General features: G+C 39.3%; 1 protein-coding gene across 5 annotated transcripts; it reads left to right on the top strand.

The window, feature by feature from the left end:
* pcgf5b (polycomb group ring finger 5b) lies at positions 1 to 22883 on the top strand. Of its 5 annotated transcripts, none has more exons than XM_037782926.1 (9): positions 1 to 713; positions 5493 to 6288; positions 7004 to 7100; positions 7727 to 7782; positions 9513 to 9569; positions 10540 to 10751; positions 11039 to 11137; positions 12241 to 12330; positions 22412 to 22883. In XM_037782926.1, exons 2-9 carry the CDS (start codon positions 6171 to 6173, stop codon positions 22457 to 22459), a joined length of 777 nt encoding a protein of 258 aa, XP_037638854.1. In that variant the 5' UTR covers positions 1 to 713; positions 5493 to 6170; the 3' UTR covers positions 22460 to 22883. The 5 variants fall into 5 exon arrangements, with proteins under 5 accessions (XP_037638854.1, XP_037638853.1, XP_037638852.1 ...); XM_037782925.1 differs by having other exon boundaries at positions 10537 to 10751; XM_037782924.1 differs by having other exon boundaries at positions 2 to 713; positions 9510 to 9569.
* Positions 22884 to 27793: the final 4910 nt, after the last annotated feature.

Below are 27793 nucleotides of genomic sequence, written 5' to 3'. Positions count from 1 at the left end.
TATTTTAGTCATTACAAAGTCATTTTTTTATCAATTTTGAGGGAAATATTGGGGTAATTTGGCAGTAATTCCAACAGAATTTCAAATAGGTTACTTGCTAATTATCACCTAATTAACATGCAATTTATGAAGTGTTACCATTTTATTTATGAATGATGTGTATTGTATGGTACCTATATAGCCTATATGTTGCAGCCTATAATGTCTTTACTGGACCTATACTATAGTAGTTTATACTGTAGGTTATACACTAGTGTGTTCTTATACTCTCGCCTGCTCTCCATCCCTGTTCACCACTACACACGGCGCGCTATGTGTGTGCATGCATGAGTGTGTGTGTGTGTGTGTGTGTGTGTGTGTTTGTGCGTGTTGTAGGCCAATACTCAGTTACACAATCGCTTTCAGTTTCTCTGAGCCCAGCTCTGCCTCTCTGCCTCTCTGCCTGCCTCTCTGCTGCCTGGTGGCTCCCCGCCCACCGCTGCTCTCTGCTACCCGCCTGCCTGCCTCCTCAGCCTGGCTGCTGGGCGGACTGGGGCAGATCCGAGCCGACCAGTTCCGCGTTCTCTCCTCACCCAGTATACGCGGACCGACCGGGAGGAGGGACCGGGGCAGCAGTGTCATGGTGGACATTCCTGTTCCTGCCCAGCCGCGGCATCCATAATAACTCCGAGGGGGTTCAGACTCAGTGAGGGAGAAAGTGAGGAGGACTGGAGGTGAGGAAATGTGTCTTTATTTCTCATTCTAGAATTCTACAATTCTAGAATCCATCAGTTCGACGCGTTCGGTCGCGGAACGTTCCAGCCAAACTTTGACGCTTCTTGCTGGACCTCCTCTCTCTCTCTCTCTCTCTCTCTCTCTCTCTCTCTCTCTCTACCCCTCCCTCCCCCTCTCCTCAAACGCAAAGTGCGTCGCCGTGCACACTCACATGCGGGATTTACGGGTATGTTCACGCAAAAAAAAACGCGCAAAATAACCCGCGTGCGGTGCGCTTCCCGTTTGGTGGCGTTAAAAAAGGCCATGCGACTGCAACTTTTACTGTCGATACGTGCTTTTACGCGTGTGTGTCTGCGTGTGTGTGTAGATATAGATGGGATAGAGCTGCGACATGCGCGCAGGCTCTTATATATCAACGTGTGTGTCAACTGTAATGTGCGTGTGTCGTCCATTGATGTTGTTTTGGCACAGGTGACGTAGACCGTGACGCGCCTGAGCGATGAGATAAGCAGATCCGCTCCTCTGTGTGGGAATAAATAGCTACGCCTCTGTGTGTGTGTGTGTGTGTGTGTGTGTGTGTGTGTGTATGCGTCTCATTGACGGACACCGAGGGGGGATTTCTGAGCTGCGCACTTGAGATTTTTCTAGCAAAAAAAAAAAAATTCGACCCACGCTGAAAAGAAAGAAGCAGGAGTCTGGAGTGAAGTGCACACTGTTTCCTCTGTCTCTCCAGTTAGTTTGTGCAGTGAGTGAGTAAAGGCTGCCTGGAAGCCACAGCTCTCTGCATGCTGTTCAACACCGTGTTTACACACCTGACGCACACACACACACACACACACAGCATGTCAACATGCAGAGTGTGTGTGTGTGTGTGTGTGTGTGTGTGTGTGACGTCATTGCAAAAATGATGGAAGTTGCACATAAGAATAAAGTAGCCTGTTGTTGTGATATCCCTAATGGGACCTATTAGGTTTGTAGCCTACAGCAGGTGGATAAAATACCAGCTATATAGTGATCTCAATAAAATAACGCCACAGATAGGGACTCAAAAAGGACATATACTTGTAGACACTTGAGCTGATCTCTCCTGTGGATAATGAGTAAAAAATAAACAAGTTTAAATATATAAAAATTCATGAATATCATAAATCAGACTGTAAGTCAATATTATGACTTAGTATCTAATCACGATGACTTTGTCAACATTTTGAGATATCGCATTTGCCTATTGCATTTGCAAAATGAATGCAAAGGATATGTTTGATAACTTTGACTCAAAGTGAGTGAGTCACTAATAATTATGTAACCATGCAGCTCTGTTGTCGCAGCTTCATAACAATACTCATCGCTGCAAGGCAGCTTGTTACCAGGCAATACGTTTATGTTTTCAGTTTTGTTGTTTGTTTATTTGTCTGTTTTGACAGATTTTGATATGTCATTTTTTGGAAAGTTTTACCATGGGTCAAGGAACAAGTGATCACAAAACAATGACAAATATTGTCCAGAAACCCTCACAGGTACTGCATTTAGCATAAAAGATAAACTCAAATCATAACATGGCAAACTGCAGCCCAACAGGCAACAACAGCTGTCAGTGTGTCAGTGTGCTGACTTGACTATGACTTGCCCCAAACTGCATGTGATTATCATAAAGTGGGCACGTCTGTAAAGGGGAGACTCGTGGGTACCCATAGAACCCATTTTCATTCACATATCTTGAGGTCAGAGGTCAAGGGACCCCTTTGAAATTGTTTTTTCCTCGCCAAAATTTAGCGTAAGTTTGGAGCGTTATTTACCCTCCTTGACAAGTATGACATGGTTGGTACCAATGGATTCCTTAGGTTTTCTAGTTTTATATGATGTCAGTATCTTCATTCTATCTTTAAAACTACAAAAATTGCAAGCTGCATCAATGAGTTATAGAAATTGGTGGCATTAAAAAAAAATTGTGTTAACGCGTTATTATCGTTATTATCGTTATTATCGTTATTATCGTTATTATCGTTATTATCGTCATTCAGCCTGTTGGAAAAGTTTTGTGCAGTTTGGCTCAGTGATTTAATTTAACGTGCACATTTCCCGTACATATAAATTAACAATAAAAACAATCTTAATGCACATATAGTCAAAAATGTTAATTTGTATCCTCCTCCTAACATTTATACACCAGTCGCCAGGTAAATACACCAAAACCCAGAAAGACTAATTTTGACTCTGTCATTAATTGCGTTATCGGTTACATTTATAGCAAACATCACAATAAGAATTGTCAAACTCATATGAGGTGTTGGACGAGGTCAATAAATACAACCTGCCTGACAAACCAACAGTTTTTTCTGTAACTGTTATTATAGTAATCTGAAGGATGATTAGTATTTGATGGTAACCTGTTATCAGATAATGGACACACTGCTGTGTCTCTTAGAAAGAGAATGAATCAGACCTGAGAACAGTGACTAATCCCACATCCAGAATCATTTACTGGCTTGCTCACTCCATTTACTGTAACAGCATCGCTGACACCATACCATTTAAATAAATGGGTGATAAAAGGCTTTGCACGGTAAATATGAAACTTCTGAGTGGGATTGCAGCCACTACTATAAAGCTTAATATTATATATGTGGAAGAAGGGAAACCAGAATTCATTCAGATCCATCAAACTGGGGAAGGAATGGGGGCAAGTTGGAGAGTTTAGCTATTCATAGTAATGGTAATCCAGAGACGGATGCATGTAGGTCAGAACTGCAACAATCCTGTTGGATGAATGATAGTGTCACTGTTAGTTAATGATTATCCTATTAATTACACAATAAAACAGGTAGGAGAGAGCAAAACAAAAAAGGTAAAGAAAAGATGCAGGCCAAGGTGTTCTCATACAACAGATCGGATGATATCTTATTAAAAAAGTAATTCTTCCTTTTTCGTTCGTTTTCCTACAAATGTCCTGCAACACGTGTCCATATCCACTCTTTACATGCATACAGTCTTTTAAAAATAAACTTCCATCTTCACGGGAAACAACTTCCTTAGGTTTAGACAACAAAACTACTTAGTAAGGTTTAGGAAAAGATCGTGGTTTGGCTTCATATAACTCCGGAGTGAAGTACGTAAGTTACGTGACAAATAAATCAACGTTGACTTCTAGTTTTTCCACAATTACGTGAATTACACCCAAATTAAGTTTGTGGGATATACACAAATTACAGTACAATACTTCTCATAGGTATAGCTATGAACGGTGTATGGGACCAGCCTCTGCAGACACACGCGATACAGTAAATAACTAATGTAATAATAAAATAAGTAAAATGACTGTATATGTGCTAACTTGATGATTATATACACCCAGAACCTCTACATAAATATAGAAATATAGAGTTATAGATATAATCTTAAAACCCTGGAAACATAAAACACAGCTTGTGGTGATACCTGTGCTCAAGGGTCATAATAATAGAGTACAACATCGGCCATTTGTCCAAAGACCTAAAATGGCCTTCATGTGTTTGACTGAAATATGACTTGTTGTGGTGAGGGGTGAGTGAGGAGTTATTAAATCAGTTGTTTGAAGGGTTCTGATCCTCACAGCTCAGAAAGTCAGTACAGTGACATTGATGAGTGTCTGGATTTAATCACTGCCCTTTAAAGAGACTGTGAGCTAGTTCACAGCCTGAGATCGACACATGGAGCTTTTCTGGTTGTTGATAATGTTCTTAGTGTTGAAGGCAGCATGACATGTCAGTGACACAACTTTCTGTTCTTATTTGAATGTTGGTGAATTATGTTTTTGTAGGGATGCCCCCTCTTAGTCCATTAGAATAAGATTTATTTAGTCGATTAGTCATATATTTAGATAGATAGATAGGTAGGTAGGTAGATAGATAGATAGACAGTTACATTATATACCTGCTGATACAGCAGCAGATATATCAATATAATACACAACATAAAGAATATATTAGAATATATGATGAATATACCCAGCTACTAAAACTTAACAACTCAACATACTATATACATTAGCAAAGTGTGCAAATTAGAAATAGAGAATTAGAGAGTATAGCGATATGCAAATTTAACATGTGCAAGGTTATTGAAGGAGCAAAACAGTGGAGTATGGATGCTTTTTCATGTTGAAGAACTTATTTCCAAGAAATGTATGAGCACATCTAAACACAAGGTTTAAAGTGGTGCTTTTGTGTGATTCTTTGTGGAGAAACTCAGTTTTAAATCTAATCAATAAGTCGACAAAATTGTATCAATTAGAATTTCTTTGGTCAAGGACAACTCTAGTTCTCAGAATCTTATTAAATGCAGAATGAGAGCAAAGAGTCATTCCTCAAAAATCACCACATGATTGATAGTCATTCAGTGACAAAGATATAGTAATATTTAACTTTGTCAGTATTATTAAGCTATAAGGGTTTTATTGTCTCTTAAGTTGACTTTTTTTCTGATGTACAGCTTCAGTTTTCATGCTTGCTTGTAAGCAGAAAAACATATTTTTCCTCATCTGCAATCTCATATAATTAATAAAATGTTTAGAAGATGCCTGTTATAAACTGTCAGCTTCTTCCCATTTTTTTTTACTATTTATATATACAGTATATACTATATATACATGTGTGTGGGTGCAAGGTTGTGTATATGTATGTCAATATCTTTATGAATATAATAGCTATCTGTTCCTATTTTTATTATCTCTGTTTTTTTTTTATCTGTCCTCTGTACATAGCACAATCTCTTACAGTATGTTTGTGTTTCATTGTCTTTAGGTAACTTGAGTTGGAGGTTAAAAGGTCATCAGACAGTCACATGTCGCCGTGCGCCACTAGAAGACCGAAGACGTCAACAGCAGCAGCACCATAATGATGAATGAGCAGACTGGGACGAGGCCGACTACGCAGAAGTCTTTGCCCTCACGGTCGTCACCTGACCTTTGACCCCTCGTGGATTAAAAATGGCACTTTGGCTGAGACAGGGAAGGAAGCGAGGCATCTTACACTCCAGGAATTCTGGGAATTTAACAAACGTGTTTGTTTGAAACAGGATTGCACAGATTGGACAAGCCTGGTTTTTACCGGTTCAGTGAAGATGGAATAAGATCGGAGCGGGAGATGTTCGTAAAGAAAAACTGATTACAAAATAGTTGAGTCAAGGATGGAGCAGGATTTTACACAGTACGATCTCGTATCTCTCTCATAAACTGGGGATAGTGAACATTTGTATGCACTAGCCTGGACTAACATTAGCCAGTGTTGGTGAAGATTCCAACCCTTTACACCCACTATTAGCCTGTAACTGTCCTCTTTTCCATTCCTTATCGTTGTGAATGGACGCCTGACTCTTTCTGAAGCTAGAAGGTGACTTTTCCCTTCGGCTTTAAACTGTAACTCTGACTCCTGGTCAGTATCTTGCTGTAACATTGCTAAAAAACAAACAAACTCAAAAACATGGCTGCTACTACAGGAAGGAAGCACTTGGTTAAAGACTTTAACCATTTCATCACCTGTTACCTGTGTCGAGGATACCTGATTAAACCGACCACGGTCACCGAGTGCCTGCACACATGTGAGTGAATCAACAGACACGCACGCAAACACACCTGCAGATTTCTTTGTGCCACCACAGTCATTTCAGCAAAGAACGTATATCGCCAAGAAGTGAAAATCAATTGTTTGTTTATCAGCGCCCAGCAGCAAAGCTACGCTTCCGCCATTTTGGACTGAAAGCGACCAGTAAAACGTCTGGCTATAAAGTGGCGTACAAAATAAAAACAAAATAATTTCTATTCTATTGTCATATTCTACCAAAATGGCCTGTGTTGAACAATAAAACGTTATAAATGTAATAAGTGTTTTCAGTCCAAAATGGTGGCAGCGGCTGTTGTCAAAAAAATACAAGTGTTCTGTCTCTTTGCTTCTATACTCTTTGATTTAAATGGCAGAATTTCAGCAAGATAGTTTGACGTCATGTGGTTTGCTCAGAATAGTCCCACAGTGCATTGTGTGAACATATCATTGGCCTGTTACCTAGCAAGCTAACCTACCAGCAAGTGAGTTAACAAGCTTGTGAGTGAGCAAACTATCTGCAAGCAAGTTAACCTGCTAATGAGTGACCTATCAAGCTAACTAGCATGCGGTTCTCAGCTGCTCCAGGCAGGTTTCTTTCTTTTATTTCTTAGGAATCCTTTAACATGATGACGTCCAACTGTCTTGACAAAGAGTTGCCATTGGAGATACTAATTTAACCCCAATAAAATATGTCAATGTTGTTTCTTCTGCAGTCTGTAAGAGCTGCATTGTGCAGCACTTTGAGGACAGTAATGACTGTCCCAAATGTGGCATTCAGGTCCACGAGACCAACCCACTGGAGATGCTCAGGTAGATGTGATTTCTCTCACTTCATCCTCTCTTTTATTTGACTGAGCTTTTTTTCTTCTTCATTGGTAGTTTGTCACCCTTCAGCTCTCTTCATTATTCTTCTTTGAGGCTCTTTCGCTTCATCTTAAAAGAGACTCTTTTAAACATGTCGTTTTTCAACACTTTAAGTACCACAAATTTAATTCTAATCACCTCCATTTTTAATTTGTTGCCACCTTGGTCCACCTGTTTTGGTCTTTCTATTATTTGATCATCTCATCCTTCTCTTCTTAAATCTGTCTCCTTTTCTTTCTGCTTCTCTATAATCTTATTTATCACCTCTTATTCATTCGTTTCATTCGGATTTGTCATCTGCTTTGTCTTTTACCATGTTTTGTGTTTCAACCGCCACTACCTTCAACTACTCATACGTTGCTCCTCCTTTTTTTATACAAACTCATTCTCTTTGTTATGTTCCTTTTTCTCGCTTCTTTTATTATTTTTGACTTCTCTTGACTCCCTCCGCCTTCTACCTCCTCTACTGCTCTCCCTTATAACTCCTGTCACTTTAAATCCTCATGCAACATCCTCATCATCCTTCTCTCCCTCCACCTCCTCCTCACACTCTTCTCTCTCCATATTCTCAGGTTGGACAACACCCTGGAGGAGATCATTTTCAAGCTGGTGCCTGGACTCAGAGAAAGTGAGTTTGCCAGATGGCTTCATCAATCTGACTCCTCAGTTTGCAATCTCTGTTTAATTATGTGACTATTCATGGGGGGGCAGGAAAAATAATTTAGTAAAGGACAACGCTCCAATCATATAGTTTGTTACAAAACATGCAAAGAATTTATGACTATGCACAAATGGCCTTCAACATGCACACTAGCAAACAATGTTGTGACCCCACACTGGATTATATGCAGTTAAATAAACCCCCAGGAAGAGCGCCGGGCTTTGAAGCAACATAGTGGCCAAACCGTGGAATTACAACTTCTGTGTCCGTCACTTGATGCCATTGGGCCCAAAAGGACTGTTTCCCATAGACTTACATTGTGTCTGACAGACATATCGAGCAGATCGATAACGTCATGTACAGCAGACTATAGCCTAAGGCAAGTTTCTTGAAATATTATGACTTTATTGTCATTAAATTGTGATTTTACTCTGGTAATATTACAACTTTTCCCTCAAAATATTACAACTTTATCTCGACTTCTCAGAGAACACATGCAGATCTGGGATTAGTTTTGAATGTGCAGAAATGTTTGAACACCAGTGGAAATCTTGCTGAAACTCAGACGAGCAATTAAAGTCCATGGGTTTGTGAATGAATTAAAATGAATTATTGTAGGCTACTATTGACTGTGAATATGGTGCCATGTGAGCATTTAAAGAGGTTACTTCACCAAACAAAAGACACAAAAGAGCACAGAAGAGTAAATCATGCCTAGACATGTGTGTTGACTCAGCAGAGATAACATATATATTTTGAATTGTCACCTGCTATTTGCATTTTGTGTTTTCCTTTACATAAATAAATACGGACATTTCCACCATAAACTGGTGCATAAAAAAATCCCAAGAATGCAGGAAATTAAGTGGTTGATGCTCAAAATCCCCCCACACATGTTGCGTCATCCCCACAGTGGCTGCTTATAGACAATGAATGGGAAGCGTGGAAAGGACGGAGGCTGTGGACACGTACCATTAGCGGATTTAACATTATAGACATGACCACTAAGTATTTGTGTCACAATTCAGCCACATATTCACAGACAGACCATACACGGTCCAGCCATATACTGTTTGTTTTTTTTCCGAGATTGTTGGAATTGAACTGCCTGCTTGCTTATCATAAGCCTCATGGAACAGAGAACAGGAACAACAATGGAAATGCTTGCGTAGGTTGCACTATAGCTCCAAATGGGGCTGTTGTGATAAGATATTATGCTCCTGGGTAGCAAGGCCGTGTTTTATCTTATATGGTCAAATTAGTGCAGTTGGCTCATATAAGACAATGCATTGCCCAGCCTATAAATCAGTTATGGCAAAACAGCCTATTGCCTGGACAGAATCCTTACTGTAGGCCATTTGAGGCTTGCATCTAGTCTTCATAAAGGGGTCTCTTTGTTTAGATCTGTGTGCAAAGGAGCTTGTGTGCATCAATTAAGCACAAATCTTTCCAAATTCTTCCATTATACCCCAAAGAACTTAAATTGCACACTAAATTCAATTAAGAGAAATTGAGTTCTTCGGAAACAAAATACTTAAAACACAAGTCTCTATCTGGACACGATTTTAATCAGTGGAATAGCTAATGCAATATCAGAATCACCCAAATGAATTCTGTCTGAATGCTTCTCTGTGTCTCCATTAACACTGTCTGTTTACCTGTTGTTCTTTTTATCTGTTGTTCGTGTGGACCAGAAGAGGAACAGCAGGAACTGGAATTCTGGAAGAAGAACCAGCCCAGAGAAAACGGCCAAGGTAAGCTGTCTGTTTGTGTCTCAGACCGCGAATATGACCGAGCATTATGATCTGTATTTTGATAAACAGTTATTTTGTCTCTCTGGCTGTTAGTACCAGGAGGAACCCTGTGATTTATAGTAACGTCAGACATTGTGTGTGTAAATCAGCCATGTTTAAAACTAATTAGGGCTGTCAATCGATTCAAATATTTAATTGTGATTAGTCACAAATTAATCACACATTATTTTATCTGTTCAAAATGTACCTTAAAGGATGATTTCAGGAGACTCATGGGTACCCATAGAACCCATTTTCATTCACATATCTTAAGGTCAGAGGTCAAGGGACCCTTTTGAAAATGGCCATGACAGTTTTTCCTCGCCAAAATTTAGTGTTAGTTTGGAGCGACAAGCTAGTATGACATGCTTGGTACCAATGGATTCCTCAGGTTTTTTCTAGTTTCTTATGATGGCAGTTTCTTCAATCTTTAGCTTTAAAACTGAGCCCGCTACAACTTAAAATTAGCAAGTTGCGTTAATGTGTTAAAGAAATTAGTGGCGTTAAAACAAATTTTTCTAATTTACAGTTTCTGTCTTCTTCCTCTTATTATTAGAGGAGGAAGCAGAAGTGAAATCAGTCAATAGATTAGGGGAGTTTTTGATTAAGTTTTCATTCATCAACATGTGAATGATTTGAGTTTGTTCATGTGAATCTGCCGCAGCGCTGATTTCAAGGAATTTCCTGCTCATACATCATACACCCCACACAAGCTATACTTCAATATCATTATATTTTAATTATATCATTATGACAATTTTTCTAAATTGATGAACTTAATTTTTCAATTCAAGAGATTTGAGATAGATATTTGTAGTTTTCTGTGACATCACACCTTACTGTTCATGCTGACTGTGAACCCATTCTCTCAGCGAAGCGGTGACGTCACTCAGTAACATTGTGTGTGAATGTTTGTCTCAAACCACAGCAGAAAGCGTGAGGTGTCAGAGGCTCGGGCTGCCTGTTGTTGGAGGGGATTATGGTGGTGGTGGTGGTGGTGGTGGTGGTGGTGGTGGTGGTGGTGGTGGTGATGATGGTGATGACGACGCCGGCGATGAAGATTACCACAGGAGTGACCCTCAGATAGCCATCTGTCTGGACTGCCTACGCAACACGGGACAGTTGGGGGAGAGCACTGTCACGGTGTGTGTTAACTTTTTTTATCAAGAAGTATTAAGTACTTTGTTAATCAATAAACCTTAAAAACAGGGAAGCCTTTAGTTTTTCATACATTTTTCTCTGAAAAGAGTGATATTAGGGAATATTTTTGGTTTGTAAATGCTTCCAAACATCTTGAACAGTTAGTATCTAATCCCTTATAAAGGTTTGAATGTGTTTTGGGGTCTTTTCTTGGAAAAATGTGCATTCATCTTTTCGCTGCGTCTCTCATTAAATCAGAGTGTAATGCAGTTTGTCTCTTGTCCAATTAGGATTTGATGAAGAGGTTCATCCGCTGCTCCAGTAGAGTCACAGTGGGAACAATTAAGAAGTTTCTCAGTCTTAAACTAAAGCTGCCGAGCTCTTATGAGGTAAGAAACAGATTCCTACAGTTAAAGGGAAAGCACAACTTTTAGGGAAGTTTTCTAATTTTGTTTTACTTGGCCATTCTCAGACAATTTCATAGACACCTTTCATAGACATCTTTACGTGTCTGCATGTCATTTGAAGGTATGTTGATCAGTAAGAATAGCTTAGCTTAGCTCAATTACATGGATTTTAAATGATTAAAAGATAACATACTAATACAATTAAGTAAGGAATAATGTACAGCGAACCAGTCATTGTTGTGGAATAAACCCTGACGCGAAGCGGAGGGGTCTTGCATCGCCCTGAAGGGATTTATTTCACAACAATGACCCGTTAGCTGTACATTATCCTGCTTATTACACGGCTACTGACTTAAGAAATATTGATTTCTTAAGTAAGACAAAAAAAACAGTTCGCCAGTCCGACATCAACTGCGCCCATAGCAACGGCCTGTTATACATAGAAACGGTCTGCTATAAAGAAATAACACACCATAGAACGCCGTGATTGACCAATCAGAATTGAGTATTCAACAAAGCCGTGTAGTCAAGTGAAATAACTAACTTCTCAGTTTTAAGGAAATAAACAAAACTCTAAAGAATCAAACATGGACCATCCTTAAAACCTTTTTATAATGTAGGAAAAAGCAGAAACTATATCAAATGAGTGAAGGTCTCACAAGTGAAGACAAAGTCAAGTCAGTGTTTATGAAGCCAGATGCTCATTAAGATTCCAGTTATTATTAGCTTTAGTCAGCTTTATCATAGGATTAAAACATGTTGGCTTCCACATTTGCTGAACACTGAGCTAAAACTGAAACTCACACTGTCTTTCACACGTTCAGTGCAGCCTCCCACTCATTACCACAGTCAACTTCCCCTCCCTTTCATTTTGAGCATCAGGACTAAGATCCTTTTTATTTTCATTTCCCCTTACAGTTCTTTTTTTTTTTTATCGTCCTTTGACATGTTTTGGCACCACATTGTCATTTTGATCCTTTTTGTTAAATTAAATGAAATTGCTTCTTTAATCTTTTTCATTTTGTTTTGTGAAAAATACTTAAATGTAACTTCTTTGTGATCATAATGTTTTCTGCTGTGTCCAGCTGGACGTGCTGTGTAACGGAGAGATCATGGGCAGAGATCACACTCTGGAGTTCATCTACATGACCCGATGGAGGCTACATGGAGAGAATGTAAGGCTGTCACCCTCACTTCCTGTTTGTGTGTAGATGCACGGGGGGAAGGAAAGCATTTATTTGTGTGCGTGTTATGCATTAATTTACATTGTGGGGACTCACTTCCCCAAAGAGGGACTAAAAGCATGTCCCCATGAGGTTAAACTTTTATATTATGGTTAAGACAGTGAGAAAGAGACAGAGATCATGTGAGCCAGCTGAGAGGGTGAGCGGTAGGAGAGAGAGAGACGTAGCGCGGCGGTGCTGTGAATGAGAGAAAGAGAAGTTATTTTCTGATTGTTTCACGGCGGTTACGTTCTAAAGCAAAATAAAATAACCATCAAACACTCAACAGAGGATTTCCTGTGGAGACAGATGCTCTTACTTTCATTTTCTGCCGCTGCATATCATTTATTCCATCAGTATATATATAGCAGCAGTAGATATCATCGCTTTGAGACAAAAACGTTTGTTTTCCAACATGTTTTTTAGATGACACAGGCAGACACACTGAACTGCAGACTGCAGAGTATGTTTACTGCTGTGACCACCAGCAGCCCTCGTCACGTCATGTTCCTTTTTCATACGTCAGCGGACTAATTTGCCAAATCTTTGTGGGTTTTAGACCACAACAGTGGGCTGAAGGAACTTTTTAGTGCCAGGGACTAAAAGTCACAGGAACTTTTGGTGGAAACCCAGCTTTCGTATTTGTGTGATTTATTCAAAGTCTTGATTCTGTCCTTCTAACCACACTGTACACTCAAGTGCCACACAGGCCTACATTCTGTTTCCACACCACTGTCAACACTGTACACTCAGAAGGTCACATTGCAATCTGAAATAAATCTTCAGTGAACTTTTTTTTATTACAGAGTTCCACATTTTGGTTTGACTCCCACATTCTGTTAAGTGTTGTAGATCATTTTGGAGACTTTTAGAGATCTGTATGAGGTTCCTATTGGATGCACTGCATGATATTCATCATCATGAAATTTCCTTTGAATATCACCCAGAGAACGAATGACTTTTCCTGATTATGAAAGTTTAATATTGACTAGATATGAACTGATTCATAGTCCTGGAGATAGAGGCACACACTATACAGTGGTGATATTCAGGGAATGAGAGTCTAACAACATACACAGACAGGCACAAAAAACAATCATGTACTTCTAACACGTGTGTGAACCGTAACTATCTTAAACCATCAAAAGAGACAAACTCTCGTTAAAGAAATGAGGACTGGATAATATGTCCTCACTTTCAAGGTCTAAAATGTTAAGTGGTCCTCACAAAGATAGAAGAACAAGAATACACACACACACAGCACCAGGACGAGTTGTCCTGTCCTCAGGCTTTAGGGTCATCAGTCCACTCTGTGGTTCAGTGGACCTGTGTGTGTCTGTGTCTGTGTCTGTGTCTGTGTCTGTGTGTGTGTGTGTGTGTGTGTGTGTGTGTGTTTGTCTGTGTGTCTGTGTGGCCATGACCTTGATCTGGATACAGGATACTAGGTGCTTGCTTGGGTGCGAGTGGATTAATTCCTGTACATGGCGACTTGTTTATCTGCACGCGTGTGTGTGTGTGTTCACATGAAGAATTAGCTAGTGAAAGGTCCCGTCCCACTTGTGGACGGCGACTGAGGAGGGCAGACAGCTGGCACCGCAGGACGCATCAGATACCAGGTCAGCAGGAGGAGGAGAGGAGGATGATGGGAGGAGGAGGAGGAGGAAGAGCAGGGGAAAGGAGAGGGAAAGGAAGTCAGAATGAAATGAGAGACTTATTAAGTCTGAATTTTCTCAGCTCCAGCTGTGCTCACGTGTCTACTTAAGGGATAACATAACTACAACAGAGTCATTTGCTTCCACATAATTTCCCACACAAAGGAATGTTTTGGCAAAACCTTTCTTTTGGGAATGGATGGAAAATAATAAGAAAAAAACTTTGTATGTAATAATTATTCCTAATCATTATATAATCATACGGCATAATGGCCAGGGAACTATACAACCTAAACTTATAACAAAAGTCAACATGACTTTAATACTTTAAATAGTTATATAGTTATTTTAATTACTAATTAAAAAAAAATCAGGCTTATTGTCATAAAAACTGAGCAAATGCGCCGCCTGTTTTCCAACAACACAGACATTGTTTGACCTTAATAATCCAGTTTGAACTGACGTCCTTCTTATGTAATAATGAGAGACAGATTGTCAGTTTAGAGTGTGCAGATTGTCAGAATTGTGGGTCATGTCATTTTCCATCTGGGCTTTTATCCCATCAGGAAAGTTGTGGACACGTTACATTACGTAAACATTGTGTTACACCAGTGGCTATTATGAAATACACTTGTATTGATGATACACAGCAGGAAAAGGCTGCTGGGCATCCAAACATCCAAACCACGGATCAGAGCGACGTTAGAAGATCTGCTCAGTCCTGCTGTTGTCTGTCCTGCTGCGCAGCACTTTGAGCTGAAGAACATGTTTTTTGGTTACTTTTTACAACCTGGTTCTTAGATGATGAAAACTTAAATGTCCTTCCCGGAAGGATTGCCGAAAGACATCTAATCATCAGGGTTCAAATTAGTTAAAAAGTGAAGTTATCTTTAGACGTCTCGGTTACACACAACCGCAACAACATCAGCATTTCAATGACTACATTTTAATGTGTAGTTAGGAGTTGCTTCCTGTCCATGTTGGCATTGGATGTTTCTGCAAATCAGGGATACGTTCAATGTCGACGTTTTTGCATTTGGTAAAAACAAAGTATAAAGAGCGAAAAGAGACACACCGGGTGGGACGGGAGGGGATCACAAGGCTTTCATCCAGGAGACCACTGTTCGAGACCGGTGTTTTGTTTTGTAAATTATGTCAGTGACGTGTGTCACGTTACAATCAGCTGTTGGTTCGTGTCCCGTGTTCACAACGCTCAGTGACATTTTCACTTTACAAAAGTAGTAGTTTTAAGCCCAACCATGTAGTTCTTTCCTAAACCTAACTATAGTGGTTTTGTCGCATTATTATGGTTGTTACATTAGGTTGTTAAGTTAAGTTGTTTCATCATTTTTTGAACACAGACCATGATCTTTTTTCTAACCTTAACCAAGTGCTTTTGTTGCCTAAGCCTAACCAATCATTTCACAACGTTAACCAGGTGACATTGCATTTCGGCAACCATGATACAGGGCTGATATGAAACGTATTTGTGGTGGTTTTGCAGAAACGTCCAATGCCAACATTTTTCTCTGCCGACTGGGTCGGTTGCTTCACATTGAAATACAGTCGTGATGCTGTTGAAACAATGGTCATATTGTAGCCTACACCTCTAACCAATCTTTAGCATAGTTTTAACCCAAATGTCTCCCTGTATTTTGACCTTTCAAATCACTAAATCAATTATTACAAGTATTATAATGAAATGTTAGTCTTTATCAGTTAGTTTAGATGTGGAAACATGGTGACTCGGCTCAATGTGCTCCATGAGGACGAGAAACACCTCATGGTTTTATATAAAATGGTAATTCACTTAAGGTGAAGGCTCTGAATTTGAATATGTGAAGACGACTTGTTCAAAGTAAAACGCTGTGTTAAAGTTAATTATCTAGCTTTTATGATCAAAATCTTCTCTGCAGTGTTTCCCTCCACCTCCACTCTTCCCACAACTCGTATGTTCTAAAACAACAGACAGAAATCAGTCCGTCGGAATTATTTATGTCCTTCACGGTGAGTCAGAAAGATAAACACCAAGAAATCCTGTCTGGTTAAGGACAAGGTATAAAGGAGAGCAGTGACGGAGAGGGTGAGAGAGAGACAGATCTGAGGCATGAGAGTCAGCAATGGAGACAGAAGAGGACAGACAGAAAGAAGATACGAGTCGTTCATCAGTCTCATCCTTCTGACAACTCTGCAGCCTGACTTCATTTTCTCCCTCTGACGCTGAGACACACAGAGGCCGGTCGGGACGGCTGCTCTCATATTGGAGTGTAGAAAAACTGCATCTGTTACCACTCAGTGTCTCGGGATGTCATTTAACAGGAAACTGACTTCTGATTGCCAACGTGGTGATTTAAAAAAACAAAGACATACACATACAGTCAAAATGTATCTGCGAAATACTGTAGTCTGTCCTGACAGACGTCTGTTACCCCTGACTGGTAGTTAATGATGTTGTTCAGCAGTCAAGATGTTTGCTTAGTTTAGTTGATTTCCTTTTAAATTAACTGTCAACATTTTGTTACATAACTATTAGTTTTGATCAACATAGTGTCGCATGTCCAAATTGCACCCACTTTGACACTGCACGTCTTTGGGTCCCCTGCAATATCCCCACCAAGTGGGAAGTAGATGGGATGAACTGTACTTGAGATATGCGAAGGACACACACACTCACAGAAATTCCTTGCTTTATAATTAGTTAGATATAGTAAAATAAAGTTTTAAAAAAAATGCCAATTATAGAAACACAATGCACCAAATCACATATTTATATAAATCAGTGCCAAATCTTTTAAAACAATCATATAGTAGAGGGAATGTAGTAAATATTAAAATGATTTAAAATCCATGAATACTATAACAAACTAATCTATTTACCATCCTTAGATTAAAATGATTTTGGACTAGCTAAAATGCTCATGTGGAGTATAAAATTCCCCAAAATGGCCTAAAATCCATATGTTTTGTCATGTGATCAAAGTCTCAACAGTAGCAGCAGAAAGGGAGGCGCGTTGATAAACACGACTTCTGAACCTGTTGTCCACATAAAGTGTCTAAACAACATACTCCCAGTCTAAATGTCAGATGGTGGTGTTGGATAGACAGAGCCGTCCCAGATAGTCCCTCTGTGTTTACTCTGTTCAGACAAAGGTCAAATCCCTCTCCGATTAGATTAGAAAGAGCACGCACGTTGTTTTTAACCACAAACTGTATTTCTGAGATCAGCCAAAGTCACAAAGTGCAGCTGTGACCGAGTCGCTCCGTCCGTCCGTCCTGTAATTGAGAAGCAGTGGATTCACCTCATTAGTGCAAATCAGTTTCAGGTGTTGGCACCGCTCGTTCAGAAGCAGGAAAATGTCTGGCCTCAACCGTGGAACAAAACTTAAGAATGAAACCCAAAACTTTTTCCAAAACACCTTCGAGCAAATGCTCCATCCGGAAAAAGCTGAACCTCTTCACCACATCAGACACCGCACGCTCTCAAGATGTGGAGTTTAAATTAAGGCTTTTTCTTTTCTAGGATAGTTACGTGAGCCCTTTGACAGGTGACATCATTCTCTTCTGAGTCTAGTGCATCACCAGAGGGGACACATTGAAGTGGAATATATTGGCATTAAGTAACCACAAATTCCTGTAAGAAACCAGTTGATTCAGTCATTTTTTAACCAAACACCTTTTGACATTTAGTTTGATTTTTCTTCACCTGTGTGGAGTTTTGCTGGTTCTGCAGGTTGGACGATTCTACATTTCTGTCATTTGCCACCGGAATAAAATCCCTGAAAAGTCGCTGACAGCTGAACAGAATATGTGTGAGTGCAGTAGGCTGTAATTAAAGTGTTTGGAGACAGAAATGCTGAATTAAAGAGTGTCAGAGATGCTGATACAGAGACACAGTGACAGTCTGGTTAGGTCGGATTCAGTGTTGTTCTTTTTTTTTTTTTTTTTTTCTGAGGCATGATGCAGCAAAATGCAGGAAGCCAGAGGAGATGACAGCAGCTGTACTCTGCTGCACCAGCAGCCTCGAGCTGCCAGAAATAGGAGACAGACTCCAAAAGCAGGAGACGCACTCATCACTTTGCAGCTGCTCTGACAAACACTCGCCTTTTTTCTTTTTGAATTTTTTATGAAAAGGGCCGCTCACATCTTTTGACTGTTTCTAATGTGCTCTACAGCCAAAGGAGGCAGGATGTGCGAGTAGTCCTCGTTGACATTTCTATTATTTAGCAACAATGATGGATGGATTACTGAAGTGAACGGGCCTACTGGTCCCCGGGTCCCCTGAGCCAAGACATCTATACGAAGAAACTGTTAACTTCTGAAAACCTGAATGTACAACCTAAACATTCACTGTGAGGATGCTACATAGGATGCTACATGACAGATGATGACATCAACATACCAGACAGTGTTTGTTTGGCCGGCAGTACTCTGTATTGACATTGTGTAATACAGGCTCCCTGACATCATGTGGCAACCAAATTTAAAGTTGCGTGATGTTGCTATTTGTTGACGTGTTTGCACCTATTACACGTATTGTTGTTACAGGGCAGTGTTGTGACGTGGCCTTGCGTATTTGTTGTGTTGGTAAAAAGTTAAAAATAGTTCCAGTTTTGAGGAGCTGCGTTGGGGATCAGCTGACAAACCTCGTTGGGCAGCTAATGAGTGACAAGGTATCTGGGAAATCCAATCTGTATTCCAACTTTATCAACGTCTCTCTTCCCGTCTCGTAACTGTCTCCCAAGAATTCTGTTTATATACTTGCATGTTTTCCCAACGTCTTGATGAGACCGATGCCTGGATTACGTTCACACGCAATGTGCACTACATTTATACTGGATGTTGGTTGTACAAAGGTGGACTTTGACACAGGAAACCAGAGTGTGCATCTTAAGTCACGTGGTTACGTTTAGGCAACAAACACTGTTAGGAGAAAGATTGTGGTTTTGATTGAATGTTAAAAGAGTGAACCTCAAGAGCAGTGACTGAATGAAAATAACCATCAAAGAAACAAAAGCAGTTTTATAATGCTAAAGTTGTTACAAGCGGATATTGTATTGCAAGATGAGACATTTTGGTGAAAGACAAATGAAATACGATATAAGTGAACATTTTACCAGCCCGGTCGCACTAAATGGAGAATGAATGACACAGTAATTTGCAAGTCATTTCACGTGCAATAAGAACACCGTTCTTGCTTTTGGCGTGTCATGTGTACACCATGTAGTCTGTACTGACTGCAATGTAAACACATCCGTGTTAATATGCTAAGCTCAGAGCTAGTGACGTAGAATAAAATGTGAGAAAGACTGCTTATGGTGGTTGGGAGGGGAGGTGGATGTGTCCAACAAACACAGGACTTTCAACCTAGAGACCACTGTTTGTGTCCCAAAGTGTTGTTGACTTACTTTGAAGTTACGTTAGTGTTGTTTGTGATGGGTTTTCCGTACTTCTGTTCTGTTGTTTCCGTACATAATTTACTTGGTTTACGTACTTATTTCAAGCCCAAACATGATGTTTTTCCTAAACCTAACTTGGTTTTGTTGCCTGAACCTAACATTACCGTGTTTTGTTGCGTGGCGTACAAATGATACGTGAAAAGGCTCAAATGCGTTCTCATGGCATGCGGAATGTCCTTGTAATGTCGTGCTATTTATATGCCTTCTCAGGAGATTGGGTTGCATTTCACTGATCTGTTCAGTGTCAACATTTTTTGACTTACCAAATATTTAAATGAACAAGGTCTCCTCATGATGCTGACAACAAATGTAATCTGGGTGTCCTCTTAAAGGTATTTGCTGCATTAGTTCATATATAAGTGTAATTTCTTTTAGACAGGGTTAGACACACTGCCATCACGTTTTCAACACACTTTACATTTCTATTGTTTGAATCCACACAGCCATACGTGGGTAGAGTTTGGTTCTGATAGCTGGTTACATTTTAGACTCAAGTTACCTGCAGTAGTTAGACATGTTCGTGTTAGACGTTTTTGTTTGGGAGGGGGTATTTTCCCCTAACAAACCAATAGCGAGTGACTCATCCGTCTGACTAACATCATTTAGAAGCTGTGTTAGCGGTTGTTAGGAACAGTTAATATTTGTCATGTTGCTTAAAAGTAACGTTTCAATTGAAATGTTTTATTTCCGTAAGTCGAATAACATTAACGTGCACAGCTGCATCGATCTCATCATGCTGGTCACAATTTGTCTGTTTTTCTGAACCTGGCACAGCATGATGATGTCCCCATTCATAATCCCACTCACAATACTCCAATTGGTCGACAGCTTTTCCATTCACAGAAACAGCTGTCACTGAGCACAACACCAGACACATTTAAATCACTTAAGAAATCTGAGACTATTAATTGTTCTGAAAGCACCGATGTGTGGGATTTGAATAATTTCGATGTGAATGAGCTGAAAACAACACATGGAGTTAGACTGTACCATTTTACGATGCATCGAAAGTACACACATAGACTTTATAAATTGTGTTCATTGGGCTTGCTTCTGGATTCTGAATTGATAAGACGCTCCAACAACCCTAATAGAAAGAGTGGCTTGTTCCACACACTCAATTCTCTGTATTCCATAGAATGATAAACTTTTCAATCGAGCTTCAGCAGAGCGAGCAGCAGCCATGCAGGCCTTTATTACTTTTTTTTCTCATATGACTCTTCTGCATCAGACACTTGGCTTCTCTCCCTGCAGAGCAGAGCCAGGTGGATCCTGGACAGTTTAATGGAAACGGCTTCACATTCGTCTTTAACTCTGACTTCAGGAATCCTGCGTCAGATGAAATAGGAGTCGGTCTTTCTCTCTCTGTCAGTCTGGCTTCATATGGATGCAAATCTAACTACTGGATGTATCCCTGCACAGGCACTTTCACAGCCTCAGAAATGAACCTGATACTTGATGAATGATTCCTCAATTTCTCTAACTATATTTGACAACCTGTTGGCCTGAATGACAGTGAGGGAACGAGCAAGAGGGAGAAAAAAATACATCTTTCATCTCTTTCTTTAAGGCTTTATTAGATAGATTTTATTTTATTAGATATTTTTATAAATGGATATTTTCCCCTCCGTTTGAAAAAAAAAGAAAATCTGTCCACACAACTTTCATTTTACAAAATATTTCCATCCACACTCAAACGCAAAAACGACTCCAAACGGTTGCCGAATATTTACATGTCACCACAATTGAGATCCCCGTCAAGGAATTTTGTTACCACCCCTACCCCTCCCTTTCCTTTTGGCTTCATTACAGTCAGTTTGATAACAGTTATTGTTGGTGGGGGGCTGGGATTCCTGGTCGACTGTCCTCAACTGTCTTTATATGCATAAATGACTAAAGGGAGGTCATTCAGGTTTATGTCCAGCGCCCTTCTGAGTGCTCCAAACCTCGCCTTCAGTCGCCCAAAAGCACATTCAAACATCTTTCGGCTAGTAAGTAGTAGTAGTAATTACACCGAGCAGTGCTAACAAAACATTAAAACGCCAGTAGTCCGCCATCTTTGTTATTGTTTCTGGCGCATGCTCATTACACAAAGCAACAATGGGGCATGTGCGAATGAGGAGAGGACGTCATCGTTTCCCAAACGCTCTGTTTTACACGTCCACATAGATACAAAGTAACCAGCTTTTTAAAAATCTGCACCTTAGAGGGCGTTTTCCAAAATATCCGTTTTTGCGACCCAAAACTGTGTTTGCGTGTGGACAAGAGGCCATTATAATATATAGGTAATTTAAATTATAGGTAATTTAATGTTGAGAGGATTCTACAATTTAGAGGTTTATTATAACTGTATGATATGGAACTGGATGTTATATGACCAAATATGAGATTAAATAGGAATCTCTAGGCTGAACAAACAATATTATTAAGTCCCAGAATAGGCTGATTTTTATTTTTTCTTTACTACCAATTAAGTTAATAAAATAAATTAAAAATGCAGATTTTTTATTTTATTTTTTACATTGCATTTAGATAATTAAAGATGGCCCATTTATTTAATGTATTATGAATATTTATCATTTATCATTAACCTCATTCAGTTCCTATTTGTTGTTACTGGACAAACAGCAGTTGAGGGTTTGAGTTTGGTCTGGTCATGTGTGAGTGTGTGTGTTTCAGCACAGGTCATGTTGTATTAGGTTGAAAATACATGTTGTTCATGTAACAGCTGTTTTTGAACCTTTTAAATACTTCCCAAATGTCTGTTCAATAACCGTTAACCTGCACACAGGATGTTCCAGCTGTAGTGATGCAGTATTTATCTAATTATTCCTCTCAGTCCCGTGGTGAATGTTCACAGTGTGAATAGCAAAAGATTGATTCTCTTCTCTGAAACAGTCTCTCTTCTTTCTGTCTCTCCCTCAGACGTATCCCATGGTTCTCGAGTACCGGCCACGAATCGACTTTGGCTGAACCACGGCTGCAAGAAGAGGACCACACACAGACACACACACACACACACACACACACACACACACACACACACACACATATACATATACATGCACAGACATGACAAACACAACAAGTACAGGAAACATTAGGAACGCCTATTTGCACGTGGACAAACAGAAATACACACAAACACCAACATCCACATGCCCACAATGTGCAGAGAAAGAGAGATTTAAATGTATTTTTGTACAGCCAATGATGAAGTGCATACGTTGTCATGGTAAAGAGGTTTTATGCTACATAGAATAATATATGCTATAATATATGATATTTTTAAATGTATGTCCCTGTGCCTAAAAACCTGTTGAGATCAGATGAAGTACGACCATATCTTCACTTTGCCTGTCTAACTCTGTAGATTAAATGTTGATTTTCTACTGTTGATGGCTGCTTCCATGTTTGCTTCTGCAGTTTGACTTCATCACATTCACAGACAATAACAGAACCAACAGTCAGCCTAAAACATATATGTTTTATCTGGATCTGATACTTCTCTATACATAATATCAGTCAGGTATCTTTGCTTAAAGGGAAACTCTGGTATTTTTCAACCTGGACTCTATTTGTCCATGTTTTTGTGTCTATCTAACTAATAGGAACAACAATGTCTGAAATTGGTCCAGTATTGAGGGAGAACGCTGTAGACGGCAGCCGCTCATAGGCTGCAATGTAATCATATTGGGGCAAGCTGGCACCGTCAATCATGTCCACTAAAAGGGCTTTTTTTTGCCATGACAGGCTCTGATTGTTACTATAAGTGTCTGATATTATGGAAAGAGTCTCGCTGAAGGAGAAGTGTCATTCTGATTTCTGGCGAGGTGACGTGTTGCCAGAAGACAACGGTGGAATAGTGGAATACATCCACGGTGGAAACGGGCAGAGTTTGTTGTGTTGGAGTACAGAAAGCGTAGCTTAGTGTTAGCTAAATGTTTTCCAATGTCATGGCAGAATATTTTTGATGTTTTCGACAATGTGGACGAGGTCTTTGAATTCGATGGCCACCCCTATTCATTTGAGCCAGAGTATACGGATATTCAGATTTCACAACGAGACTTTTCCTTCGGGACACAATAACAAACGTGTTGGATCAAGAGAAAGGTAAGAAATACGATTAAATTCTCTGTAGGGTCCTTTCCATAATGTTGTCAGACACTAATAATAACAATCTGAGCCTGTCAACCTGCCAAAAAACACAAGGCTTTCATCCAGGAGACCGCTGTTCGCGTCCCGTGCGTTACGTTTCACTTTCACTTTACAATCATCGCAGAAAAGTAGTAATTTTAAGCCCAACCATGATGTAATTTCCTAAACCTAACTGAGGGGTTTTGTTGCTTAAACCTAAGGAAGTGTTTTTGTTTAATTCACAAGATTAAATGTGTTTATTGTGCCATAAAGTGACGCAGAGGGCTTGTTAAGCAAGTGTTTATTGCAATGGAAGAAAATGACGCCGAGGGGCTTGACAAAGCTTCAGTATGTGACGAGTTGGGATGAGACGTGTTGGTTAGACACAAAATCAAAAATAGCTACCCTTTAAAAAGAAGTAAGTCCAATTGAAAGGTGCACGTAGTTTTCTTCAATTTTCACCCTCTAGTCAGATGATGTAACACTTGCTGTGAACTGCACTAACACATAATCAATACATTAAGTTATTTATTTATAATGTGGTGCATCTGTGGCATGAAAATTTCTCTTTCCATTAAAAAAGGCCTAAATAATTTCCATCTCAATGTATCAGCCGTCACTGCTCTCACTGTTCACTTTGGTTATGGTGACTCAAAGTTCAGGCAGTCATGCGGTACATAGCAGGGAAAACTGAGCTCTGTAGAGAGGTGACTGACAATGACTAGCAGCAATTATACAAGCACCCATTTATTAAATAAGATCATTTTGTTAAAAGGAGAGAGTAAAATATTACTGTTTTTACCTTGAAATGAATGATTTAAGTGCTTCTTCTGTCACTTGTCATACCTCTCACACACACATAGAAATACAACATGTTTTATGTGTCATGGCGAGCAGGGTCGGACAGACTCACTAAAACAGTCAGGTGAAATATGTTGGTGTCTGAATTTATGAATGAGGAGAACAGACAGAAATCTGAGTGATGACACACACACCTCATGACAACCTATATATACTCTGCAGTACATCATGCTAGCATTCATTCCACACCGACACCTCTACCGCTCACATGCACATACTGACAGTTTTACACACATACTGTACACACCTGCGCAGACTCATATCTACGCTTTCCTCACACACACACACTTGTCCTTCCAGCTGTTCGTCTTGCCCTTGTAGTTGTTTTTTCAGGTCAGTCATGTCAGCTATGTAGGCCAGAGGTCCCTGTAGTTCTTTATATGACTCACAGTGATGCCGCTGACCCGTTCAATAATACACTCTGGGTTTATATGGAAGATGAATGGGAGGCAACAGTAGACACTTCTTCTTAGTAGTCACCAGCTTCCTTTCTTAAACATTTAACCCCCAGTGACCCACCGCTGGGTCAATTAGTACAGACTCAAGCTGTGCAGCCGAATGTGGTTCACACCTGCAGAACTTTATTTTTTCCCAAAGTTTCCAACGATATAGAATATATGTTGGGCTGAATTTTGGCTAAATGTAAAAAATGAAGCAAAATATGTGTATTTCCGTTTGATAGAATGGCGCAGCAATAAAAAACATTACGTCTACGGTTTTAATAATCATAAAACTTGAATAAAGAACAAGCTGATATAGAATATATATGATACTGACACTGGAATTGATCATTTTTCTAAACTTAAGGCGACATCAGCTACAACAAAAGAAGAAAACTAGGAGATCATCATTCCTTTCTTAGATGATAACAGAATTTGCATGTGCTTAGGTATAAATATCTGATCTGTGTTTCGTTTAATTACATTTTATTTATCAATGTGTATTTATATTTATATGTATTTATTTATACTTTATATTTTATATTCTCTTTTCTGGACACCAAAGCAAATGAGTAAATATCTTTACACACAGGGTTAACAGATCCAAACAAAGACAAATAAGAATATTTCAAATTTATTTGCAGTGTTTTACAGTATCTCATTGTTATTACTTCGAATTAACATTTTATTTTGTCACTGCCATTACTACTTTTTAAAAAAAAATTAGATTATATTAGATTCAACGTTATTGTCATTGCACAAGCACTGAAACAACTAAATTAATTTCTGGGTTGAAAGACAAAACAGAATTTGTGGTTAAAATTATAAATGACTCAAAGAATTTCACATTTCTTAAACTTGTTTAATCAAATTTTAATTACATTTATCAAATACATTTCTTTGAATAAATCAAGTCCTACATTTCCCAGGATGCAATTCGACAACCTTCTGGTGGGGGGGTGAAGTTGTCTCTTCCTGCTGTGGGTTTGTCATCTGTGTGCGGAGAGAGTTATAATGAGTTGTATAAATACTGAAAGTAACAACAAGAAAGCAGCAGGTTTTTTTTCCGTCTGAGAAAAAGTGAGAGTTTCTGTCTCCAAACTCAGAACACAACCTGCTCTCTGACTCAGTGAAGCTGCTGCATGAAGACAGATGCGTTTCACTTCCTCTTGTTTGATTCATTACAGGCTGTCAAACAGAAAACACAAAAGGACGGAGTGAAAAACTGTAACAGACACGTTGTATCGATGACGTAGGAACAGGATCATCGTTTTCATAGTATATTCAGCTTTTATCTCATTTTTTAAAATATTTTTTCATACAGTAACCTAGTAACTAGTATCTCATAATATGCATACAGTAGTTCAATATTAACACAACACAAATAACAGCCATAAGTAAATACATGCATTGCATATTGATTAAGTTATTAATAAATATGTTTGACAATCCTCCTCACACTTTCTAAAAAGCATAAAAAAACAACTTCATAACCTAACTTAACTCAAGGTTCATTCACTAGCTTTTTCTAGAGCTTTCACCCAGATCACATGGTCTTTATCAGCAGATGAATTTTGCTCAGTTGTCATGGAGATGGCTTAGTTGTCAACAACGAAGTTCCTTACTTAGTGATGATACTGTAGGATAACTGACTCCATGAGAATATGCTGATGAAGACTACGAGAGCAATCTAGTAAGTGGACCTTGAGTTAAACTTGAGTTGTTTATCAGAATATATTCTATTTTCACATCACCCATATTCTACCTTTTTTCACTTCTATACAACAATATATACAGTATTATATATTTGTTTGTGTTTCTGTAATATAATCACAATATACTCATATGTAAATTTTAATGATTACGCCACACTTTAAAGCATTACTGTATAGTGACAAATTCATGCCATACACTTAAATAAATTATCAGGACACGGAAAAACAACCATAGAAAAGGAGACTTGCATTGCATTAGTTATTTTCATATATAGAATTAGGATGCAACAGAGGATAATGCAAATGTCTCGAGTCAAAACTCAAAGTTATTATTTCTACCTTTGACTTTGAAATACACAAAAAAATAAAACAATATGTGACTCTGATTAATGGACTGAATCACCTCAACCACAACCTCATGGATCTCTTCTAATAAAGAAATATACTTCAGTCTGTATTCAGTCTAGTTTCTAAAGACATCCTTTGTCACATCACAGTGGAGGCTGAAGCCTCCTCTGAGTCCTTCAGCTCTGGACTGCTGCCAGTCTGCCAGACAGAACGACACACGCGGTGACATCAGTGATATTGAAGGCAAACAGCGTCTGGCACGAGATGTGGACGTGTCTCATCCCTGCAGCTCAGGTGGACTGACAGCAGCAGCAGCAGACGACACATCTGAGCTTCAACCTTGGATCCAAACATGTTCTTTTGTTATGAATATATTATCCTAGGAGGACGCTCCTCAGTGTGATTCTGATGTGGGTGTGAGGCTGAATAACATATTTGTCCGTGAGATTTAAAGTTAATTCTTGACCTTGGACACACCGGCGTCGTCTGCAGGAGAAACGTGTTGATAAAGATAACAGTGCCAGAAAGAGAGTCTACTTGCACACAGGATCATGAGTTATTTGTAAGGGTGATGTGTTGATTTCTGCTTAATAACGAGCTCAGTTAGCAAACGCATTAGCTTGCTATTGGTCAACGTTGAACTCAAAATGAAAAATGAATGCAGATTTACTTCGGCACCACGAGCAAATCCACTAAAAAAAAGTCAGAATTAAAGTCAACGACAAAATTCTGACCCCGCCTTAAACCAGTCTGTGATCACCCACCTGATTTAATCACATTTCCATTTTGGGCAATAGAAACAGCGG

The sequence above is a fragment of the Sebastes umbrosus genome, chromosome 10 (assembly GCF_015220745.1).
Source record: "Sebastes umbrosus isolate fSebUmb1 chromosome 10, fSebUmb1.pri, whole genome shotgun sequence".
Taxonomy (NCBI): domain Eukaryota; kingdom Metazoa; phylum Chordata; class Actinopteri; order Perciformes; family Sebastidae; genus Sebastes; species Sebastes umbrosus.
Note: the sequence above shows the minus strand (reverse complement) of the source record. Positions and strands in the feature narration are given on the sequence as shown.